This window comes from Nematostella vectensis, chromosome 2 (genome assembly GCF_932526225.1).
Source record: "Nematostella vectensis chromosome 2, jaNemVect1.1, whole genome shotgun sequence".
Classification (NCBI taxonomy): Eukaryota; Metazoa; Cnidaria; class Anthozoa; order Actiniaria; family Edwardsiidae; genus Nematostella; species Nematostella vectensis.
The window spans coordinates 18,562,059-18,572,749 of NC_064035.1; the positions used below are offsets into that span (position 1 = coordinate 18,562,059).

A 10,691-nucleotide genomic window follows, 5' to 3' on the forward strand; every position below is an offset into this window, starting at 1 on the left:
GTATGAAAATTCAGAACGAAGCGACGACAGAACCGCAAAAGCCTACCCCTAACTGCGCCTTCCCCTAGCTGCGCCATCCCCTAAATACCGCCAGCTGTAGCTACGCGTACCTCTAGCGCCTCCAGCTGGCTACCCCTGGCAGTACTCACTCATAGCTGCCTACCCATTACCCCTTGATGTCCCGTTCTTTTATTAACTATTAAGCGAGGTGGAAGAGGTAAGGAATATGCTGCAAGCTGCGCCATTCCCGAGATACGCAGAAATGCTATATAAGATCGTTTATGGACGGATTACCATCCCTCTCCCTGAGCAAATTAAGCCCTTACACTATAGTACAACCAGGCAATACCTTCCCGGGAGATTCTATGAAGTGGCCTGTAACAAGGCATATCAGCATAGCTTTTTTCCCAGGAACAATAGCTCTATGGAACAGTCTTCCTCCAAATGCTATCGTGGCACCATCCCTCCAGTAGTTTAAGCAGCTTATTGACTTTTAGTTCTTTTCTTGATTATTATATGATTATCTAGCATTTTTTTCTACATCCACGTAATGGAAACCTTTTGTGAATTAAATCGTATAAAGATATATAGCTTTTCTTGTTTCGCTAGCAACAACACTTCCTCAAGGAGCTAATTTCTTTGATATTTTTTTCTGTTAAAGGGCCTGCCTTCAGCTGACAATAAATACATTATTATACTGTTAGGGTATATGATAATAATTTTACTGGTAACGATTCAGCCAAAGCGGTAATTGATCAATTGTAAAACTAACAATTCTCAAACTCAGTACGCCAAGTATCGATCCTTCCGTTTCCAAAACAGATCTCAAAAATAGCTATATCTTAGTCACGCAATCCTAGGGGCGTCTGCATGACACAGGTATCAAGAATACTTGATCTCAGTCACGCGATCCTAGGGGACTCTGCGTGACACAGGTATCTTGATCTTAGTTACGCAACCCTAGGGGCCTCTGCGTGACACAGATATCAAGAGGACGTGATCTTAGTCACGCAATCCTAGGGCCTCTGCGTGACACAGGTATCAAGAGTTCTTGATCTTAGTCACGCAATTTTTACCCTGTGTACCATAGGCTCGAGCTTTACTGTCGAGTTTTACTGCCAAGGCGCAGGTACCTCTGGTACCAAGGATACGCAATCCTAGGGGCGTTTGCGTGACACAGGTATCAAGAATACGATTCTTGGTCACGCAATCTAGCAGGGTTTTCGCGTGACGAAGACCAGGATATGTAGTGATCAATATGACCTCAAGAGAACGATATCTTGGTCACACAATCTAGCAGAGGTTGGCGTGACACAGGATGAGTACGAGAGCCACAATCAAAATTATAAAAAAAAAATTCATACGAAAAAATATATATATATATTTATAATAATGGGTATAACCTAGGACATCTGGCCTTCTTGATTTAAAACCGCAAAGACCGAGTTTAAAACTGGAAGTCTGACACCTTGGACGACTTGTGCTTCTTTCTCGGTGATGCTACTTCATCTTCGTGACTCTGTGAATATACAAAAGATGCATGAAGGTGACTATCGACAACACATGTGAAGGGGTGCCATCAAAGAAGGCTATTTTACCACCCCAGACAATATCGAAAGCTTTTTAAATTTAGAAATTGTTTCCATCAAATATCAAGCATCAGGCTTTATTGTTGTTTAGTTATTTTGAAGTCCTCTTGTAAAAAAAGTTCTTTTCGAATGTAAAGCGATAGCAAAGGAGCGATTGATTGACATTCATAAGACTGCACAATACTAAGAATCTACAGCCTTTGGCACACTGTCAAGCTGTAAATTAGGGATTCTATTTAGGATCGAATCGAGGGCAAATCGTATACTTCCTGGCAGATAGAGCAAAAAAAAAATGGCATGAAATTTTCCAATTCTTAATATATAAGCTCAAGATTCCGCATACAAGGAGTTCCTCTGACCAAAAGCTTAATTCCAAATTTTAAAGAAATCTAGGAGACATGAAATTTAGATATTAGCGAGCAAAGTTGGCTTAATTTCTGATCAGAGCCCGACTTCTCCCTAAAAACGAAGAGAATTAATACTTTGAACATTTGAAAATTGCATTTCAAGCCTCATATCTCGAAGGCGAATCCATAAAAAAATAAATACTTTTTGATATGTTGGTTTACATAACACAAGGAACCTCTATGCAAAAATTTAAGCTTATCGAAGTTAACTAGACCTTATTTTGGGAAAACTTGCCACTTTTTTTGCTCTGTCCCCTGGCAATAGCAACACAGATGTGACTACATTGCGAATGGGCTGCGCCCTTGGAGTTACGTGGGTTTCGCACACTTCACGATGCTTCCAAATAGCGTCATCTCAGAAGACACAATATGGATAAGGAAAATTGATACCCTATTTATGTATTTGAAATGTACGCCGTGTATAAAACAGGAAGTTAACTTTTAACTGGAGATAAATGCTCAAATTCATGACAGTATCGCCCACCCCACCCAACCCTGAGGTATGTCTTTTATTAAAGATCTACAGAGAAAAGTAAAGATACAAAACTTACATCCAGTGAGCATCTCGAAGCTTGTCTTATAACCCGACGGACTTCTTCCTCGTGGCCTGATAAATCAAACAGGTCCGCCTGATCCGCATTGGGGTTTTCTAAGCCAGTTTCCGATGTGACGCTGTTGTCGTCCGAGCTAGTCGTAAGGCGACGTTGGCGCTGATTTGAGCGATTTTTGTTGTTGTTAAACGTCCTTAGGTCGACATTCCAGTCATCATCCGAGGAGCCACAGCTGCTTGATTGCTGCGGTCCGCCTTCGCTACAAGTAGAATTCGGATCGCTGTAACTCTCGTGGCCTAAGGCACCACTCGTTACTGCTTTGTCTCTATTAATTTGGGTGGAATCTTTAGGAGTGGCGCCTATTGCGCCCGTTGTATGGGAATCTGTTGCGTCCTTGTGTGTCTCCGTGCAGGGGGAAGAGTTATTCATCACACCCTTTGCTTCCAATGTGGGACTGCACTCAGCGCTTGACTGCGACCCAGGTCTTCTCCGACGTTTCGCTTTGGGATACGGACGAGGTTTCTTGACAGCCTTGTAGAAATGTTCGCCATTGGCTTGGTGACACCAGAGGCCTTCATCTCGAGGAGGGCTGCTAGAACTGCTGGACAAATTGTTGCTATGGAAATACAGAAAACATCTATTGAGGAAAGGAAAGATTTGAAGCTTTAGAGAGAGAACAGGATAATTATAACTGCCGGGGAAAGTGTGGGGTGTGAATGGGACAAATGGGCGAGCTAGCGTTAAGAAAAAATTAAAGAAAAACTTGTTTAAGTACCCAGGAAAAAGTGGATGGCGAAAAAATGCTAGAACTGCTGGACAAATTGTTGCTATGGAAATACAGAAAACATCTATTGAGGAAAGAAAAGATTTGAAGCTTTAGAGAGAGAACAGGGTGTTTATAACTGCCGGGGAAAGTGTGGGGTGTGAATGGGACACATGGACGAGCTAGCGTTAAGGAAAAATTAAAGCAAAACTTGTTTAAGAACCCAGGAAAAAGTGGATGGCGAAAAAATGCCGGAAAAAATGTCAATTCCAACAAGGACTAGGCACGCCCCATGCTCTCCAACATACTTATATTATATTTTATCTATTATATTTGACCGGTATATCTGGGTATGCCAAGGCGTATTGGCGTCCAGTTCTTTGGTGGTAAGTAGTTCTTTGGTGGTAAGTGAATTGTCATTGCAAAAACAAACAAACAAAAATTGTTCCGACCTGCAAGTATTCCGTTCTATAGGGAATCCGATAAACTCGAAGAAAAATGTAACTCTTCTACTGCTACAGCAGGGACGTACGCAGCCTATAGGTGGACTGCAAAAAAATTTGGCGATCTTATTTGCATGAGGGGAAAAAATCAAATGTTTACTCATTCATTTTTATGTACGTAGTTTTATATATATGATGAGGATAAAAACTATAATTTTCTTAATCATGGTAGTCTACAAATGATTTCCAAATATATTGTTATGTCGTTCAGTGCCACGCGACGACTGAAGTCCTATTTCAGATCGAGGATGACAGAGGATCGTGTAATATTCTCAAAAGTCTGACGCATTGACGCCAATTTCAAAGCCAAAAGAGGGAGCTATGAAATCTTCACAGAGGTGCCTGATGAGGGGCCTCGCAACTTGTTAAAATCCTGCGTACGCCCATGTCCAGAATATTCAAGTTTCTACTTTCAAACGTACCATCCTTGAGAAGATATTATTCGCTGCTTGGCAAGCATCCGTTCCACGACCGTGGCTTTCGCCATGATGTCGGGTCTCAGGACATTCTTGGATCTGCTGTTATAAACTTTAAGTTGCTCTTCACGCCTGGAATAAGAAAAAAAAAGTCAATTAATGATTCACTCATAATCCATTCCCTAACAACAATAAATGAATTTTAACAACACCGTTAATTCCTGAATAGCAACAAGTCGATCCCGAAAAGGGCCGAAGAACTGTCGAACATTGCGTTGAACACTGTTGTGTCTTTAATTACAACTGGCATCCTTAGAGTAGAGTTAAACTATATTTTAATTGACAATGGTATACTTTACCTGACAAGTTCTTTCTCACGAAGTTCCAGCTGCTCCATGCATAAGTTCAACTCATGGTATAAACTGTTTGCACGTTCCAACTTCTCTTCGTAATGCATCCGGATGTCACGTGCATGTCTGAAAGATGAGAACACAGAATTGCAAATTGTGCACATTTTAATCACCCTTCTTGCAAGAGTATCTTGCAAAGTGACTAAACAGATTTATCACTGCACTTGAGGCACGAGTAAGCTTACTTGAGTTCTTCTTTTCTACGCTGGATAAGCTCTTCATCCAGTCGTCGGAGCTCATGAAGATTTTGGAGATTTGCACTTTCATTACGCATCTTCTCAAATTCTACACTGATCTCCGACCGCCAGCTAATCTATAGAGCAGGCATGAAAGTGATAATAATTTAATTGATCTTCAGACTTATTGATGAGTGCATGGCTGAGTTCCAATAAGGGGTGTAGGGGGGAGGCAAAGGAATAATTTAACAAAGGCGGGGTGTGTTAATTGTTCTTTCATGAATTCCCTTTTACTTATACATATTTGGATCTGACCATGTATACACCCCATACCCCACTAGTCCAGGAATGAATATGGTGGACGCTACTAGTCCTATATAAGGCATAGCTAGTTGTGCATACCCTACCTGCTGGTCATGGAATGTATTTGGATCTGACCATGTGTACAACCCATACCCCACTAGTCCAGGAATGAATATGGTGGACCCTACCAGTCCTATATAAGGCATAGCTAGTTGTGCATACCCTACCTGCTGGTCATGGAATGTATTTGGTGGTGTCCTGAGGACATCTGTTGCAGCAATTTCAATGTGCATCAATACTTGACGGAATGAGGGTCTGTTCTTAGGTTTACTGTTCCTATTTCACAATCAAAGGAAAGCATTTAGCTAGATCAATTTGCTAAGTGAGATAAAGCTGTGAAATAAACTGAAGGGTGGATCCAGAAAAAGACTCATAACGAGCCGCATGGAACCGGAAGTTAAAAAATACTGCCTCGTCATATTGCTGTCATCGTACTAGATTTGCGGTTTGATATTGACACCATAGGTGTTGGTAAAACACTTGTATCTTTGAGTCTGGTAAGTATGGTAACGCATTGCCTAGTTGAGGATTTGACATAAGCGACAAAACTTAATAAAGAAGCGGGCGAGATTTATGTTACATCACCGGAAGAGCGTGATAGCGCAGCTGACACATCACCGAAAATCTAAGCTCCAAAACAAACAAGAGATATATTTCCAACCAAGGCTAGGGTGATGGGGGTGGCTGCGATTTTGTCGGATTTATCTATATGGAGGAGTTTCTGTTCTTCAATGTTTGATGCATCTACAGGAAAGCAAATGTAGCCTAGGATGCTCCACGTGGAGATGGATGCTCAAAAAGCATCGATCTCCACAGGGGCTGGGGAAAAAATTCAGTTGCTAGGAGCGTGCAGCTTGTTATGTTGGCCTATAATAAATGGGTGACCCTTTTGGCTCACTGAATTAAAATAATTTCAAAATTTAACTGTATTTCAAGTTAGCTAGAAAGGCTTACAGTACCAGCAAAGCTTCATCAGGAGTTGGATGCCTTCAGGACAGGTGGATGGTACAGGTAGTTGCAGGTTGTTGCTACCAACACCCCAGATAATGGCAGACGAATCCACTCCCTACACAAAATATTAATATAAAATAATATGACTTAATCAATGTTTGCAATGGCAAAGGCAAGGTAGGGTTAAGATGCCCCTGAAAAAAAATGATCATAGGGGAATCCCCCACTCAAAAATGGGGGTCCAACAAATGTATGGTAACTGGAAAAATGGATAAGTTTTGAATTTAATTTGAATTGTTAGGGTGCCTTTCAGTCTAGAATTGGCAGCATTTCTTACACACCCTGTCTTAATAATATACAACATTATTCACCATAAGAGTTTGCTTCCCATGATAATAATTTTGTCTTAGCTGTCAATCTAGGGTGTGTATAATTCAACTGTTGCCATACAGACAACTATAACATACACCTCCTTCTATAGAAATCAAACATAGGCCTGTTGAACCCTAAACAGAATGGCATACCTTATATGGAAGTTCACCTGTCAGAAGCTCCCACAACAGAACTCCAAAGGACCTGGAAAATTAAACCAATGTAGATTTTGGAGAAACCATATTTAGAGATATGTCTTTCTTGACATAGACCTGCCCCTGGCAATTTATTCAATTACTACTGTTCTCCTGCATTTATACCCTTTATTTGATGATTATTATATTATAAGCAAATAGATTCAGAAAAGATTCTACCCATTTTAGCCTAATAATTATTAAAATAAAGGCTATTACCAAACATCAACTTTTTCAGAGCATGGCTCATTGCGTATGACTTCCGGTGCCATCCAGGCTACAGTTCCAGCAAATGTCATTTTAGCGCTTTTCTCATTAAACTCCTTGCAGGTACCAAAGTCTGATATCTTCAGAATGTCATTTGATGAGACAAGAATACTGAAAAAATAAAACTCAATTAATATACATCATCTTTTATTGCAAGGGCAAATGCCAACAAGAAGATACAATTCTAGACAGTGTCTTCTTATAAAAATACTTTGATTTAGATCATCTGTATCTTTATTTTGCTAAAACCATTTTGGTGTTTTTGGTGGCTAAATTAATCACTTTGTTCTAGGAATAGAAAAATAATGGAAGTATCTGAGTATTTGATAGGCTGTTGGTTTTAGCATATTATATGTTAACAATGGTACCGCTATCCCATTTGGGGTCTAAACAAGAATGCTTCAAGATGCAATATCCTAAACAAGCGAAACTTTAATGATTTTAACCTACTTAGGCGATTTGAGATCACGGTGAATAATTTTATTGCCATGCAGATAGTGCATCCCATCTGCAATTTGGGTAGTCCAGCCAACAAGCAACTCGGGGGTTATTTCCCGACCATCCCGGAGAACCTCAAAAAGCTGGCCATAAGGACAATATTCCATGACTACACAATAGACTGGGGCCTGGTTACATACACCCCTGAAATGAACAAAACACATCAGATTATTTCTTTCAATAAAAAAATATCTAGGTAATTATAATGTTCATTATAATTTGCATAAAACCTTTTTTATATCTGCCTGAGCCACACTTAACCCTACAATAGGCATTTCTAAATCACACACATCCCCAACCGTGCCGACGTTGCATAGCTGTCAACTCATCCGCATTAGGGGGGGTGTCACAAGATTTTGGACCTCATCACAAGCCTAATTTTTATGAGAATTTTCATACATTCTTTGTATTCACACGCATTGGGTCTCTTGTTTTTTTCCACATTTACTGTATTTTACCCAATTTCACAAGATTTCTGTCCAAGTTGGGTTGACAGCTATGACCTTGGCAGTCAACAAAGGCAGGGGGTGCTCCCCCTAACATTTCAGCAGAGATGCAGGGCCGTAGCAGGGGTGGGGTACTGGGGTCACGTGCCCCCCCCCCCCACCCAAAATTTTCAAAAATTATAAGGAAATGACCAGTAGGGGCATGGCTGACCCCCTTTGTTTTTTTTAATGTTTCTGTATTTCAATATTTCGAGGCCTGCTACAGCCCTGAGATGAGAGATTAGAGAGCCCCATAGCCCCTTGAGAAAGATGCTCATAAAGCTATTACGAGAAGGGAATAATTTAATTAATGGGATATTAAAATTCATCAACATAAATATTCCATCAGCCCGCGTTTGTAGAAGAGTCCAATAATCCAATAATTATGATCTTGTCAAGATGATGATTGCTGCTATCATAATCGCGGAAAATACCATTATGACATTGACTTTCCCCTGGAACGTGACGACTTCAAAGTTTCGAGTGTTTCACATGTTTACAGATGGGATAATAGATTTGCATACTCACTCATCGATGCGATCGTATATTTTCAGCCCAAAAAAAAGCTCTGATCGTAACATCAAAATCTTAACTCACTTGAATCGTATGATGTTTGGGTGATTTAAATTTCTCAAGTGTTTGATGTCCGTGTCTTTCTCGTGTCGCACTTTCTTCACCGCTACTTGCTCGTCAGAATAAACTCCCAAAAACACAGCCCCCTGTGCACCAGAACCGAGCCACTGGAGTTCGTGAATTTCCTCGAACGGTATAACCCATAAATCACTTTTTTCACTCTTATTGGATTTACCGAGAAGGCTCCACACCGGCCTCAGACAGCCGAGTAAGCCTTGTACCAGGCTACCCAGGGTCAAATAGCGTGTGCCAGGATCTTCCGGCGTCGACGCTTCTTCGTCTCGTGAATGCTTACCAGCGTCATCTAAAGTTGTGGTCGACAACGTATTACCACAGACTTCAACTTCTTGCAAATAAATTTCCTCATTGTCACCATTTTTGGGTCTTAAAGACCTGTGTTCCCGGACATCATGGCATTTGTCGTTTTCTCGCTGGGCATGTGAATTACTCATAGCGATATTTGGCCATCGCCTTCATTTTCCCATTTCATCCTCGTTCGTCCCTTTCCATTTCTTTGAAAACCGCTTTCCAGCATTTCCCCATTCCTATTACGCTACATTGTGTGGGCCAAAAGACTGTCACGTAAGCATTTCAAACCATGCGAAGAGCTGATCAAAAGATCGCCCAAGCGCTCACTTGAAACCGTAGATAGGTTTTGCTTTTATTTTGTAAAATGGCTTCCATGTCTTGTGATGAACCAGCGCGTTTGACAATGTCAACATAGTATCAACCAATCACAGCGCGCCCAACAGGTGCTAAGGACAATAAGAAGCCAGCTGAGTGTTTGAACAAGAAAGGGCCAATTTCGCTCAATTATTCGTTTGTCTCTTATGATAAACTGCCACCCTAAATTTCTGGTACCTGAAATGATCTCTTGATCTTTGCGCGCTTTCCGAATAGAACGAAAACGCTTGCATACTAGTGGGTGGCCCAGTAAACAATCATATTCAAAATGAAACAAGATCTATCATAGTTCTAATATAGACAACAATGTCAAAATTGTATTTTGATGATCGGCTACAATGGGGTTTCGTTTGAAGAGTCTGGCTAGTCAGGGCCAAGTTCAAGGGTGTCTATTTCAAATTGTCAATCGAGAGTAGCCTGCAATGTATGCATATTTCCCATTTCTCGTGAGCAGTGAGAGCAGGTAGCGCCAAACATTTCTTCGTTCTACCTGTCTCTGGGAGTTTCATTGGACGCCGATGTCACGCACCTCTGAGCGTGATGCTAAGTGAAAAAATGCATGAAATGGAACGGGAAGATTCAACACGCGTGACTAACAATGCAGTCTATATACCGTTCTTATCGATGATTATTTAAAACGCGAAACGGTTTCTTGTCATCTTTATATCGACATTTTCCCTTATTTTTTTTTTGTAACATTGTAAAGATAGTAAATTTCTGTTCTGAGGAACACCAAACATAATATTTTCCGTGTGAAATTATCAGGTCATCCTGTATACCTTTCTGGTGGCAAACGAAGAAAGGGAGAAGAGTGAATGAAATGGGACTAGTGATGAGAGAAAAAGAGCCAAATGATTTTCTTCCCCGTATATATTTACTTTTAAACAAAAGCATACATGCTTTTAGGTTGACCATTAAAAAGTAAACCCCCAAAAATGACAATAGTTGATAATATAAACGCAATGGTCTACCTAATTGGAAAATGAAAAAAAAAATACTACTTCAGTCCGATGCGATTTTGGTCAGCAAACTTTTGAAAACTGTTCCAGATTTCTGACAAGTAATGTGAAATATTTATTTGGTAATCAGATAAAAGCGTAGCCTGATTTTCAGCCGGGGCTGAAAATTAGGCTAATAATAGCGACTACGATAATGTTTTACGGTCATTTCGCTCCAGGCACTTCGCTCAGGGGGGCGGTAAGGGTTTTTTTTCGTGTACGTAACGGCCTTTTTTGTTTATCTTGAATCGTGAAAAGGACAAATTAAAAACCGTGATCCGTGATTGCTTCCTTCGCCGAAATTTGATAAGCGTGAATCGTGATCTATGCTCTTTAAAAATCGAGAATCGTGAAAACCTGTTCGCTTTTCTTTGTATGTATAGGAATAATATATTTAGCCTCCTACGCGCCGCTCTTTGGGACTAGGAATA

General features: G+C 40.5%; 1 protein-coding gene across 1 annotated transcript; it reads right to left on the bottom strand.

The window, feature by feature from the left end:
- Positions 1 to 624: 624 nt before the first annotated feature.
- LOC5509079 (mitogen-activated protein kinase kinase kinase 13) lies at positions 625 to 9,627 on the bottom strand. Its single transcript, XM_032377918.2, has 11 exons — positions 8,543 to 9,627; positions 7,413 to 7,604; positions 6,915 to 7,073; positions 6,654 to 6,705; positions 6,138 to 6,244; positions 5,346 to 5,454; positions 4,825 to 4,952; positions 4,589 to 4,705; positions 4,236 to 4,361; positions 2,548 to 3,163; positions 625 to 1,519 (listed from the first exon to the last, which is right to left on the bottom strand). Exons 1-11 carry the CDS (start codon positions 9,028 to 9,030, stop codon positions 1,448 to 1,450), a joined length of 2,166 nt encoding a protein of 721 aa, XP_032233809.2. The 5' UTR covers positions 9,031 to 9,627; the 3' UTR covers positions 625 to 1,447.
- Positions 9,628 to 10,691: the final 1,064 nt, after the last annotated feature.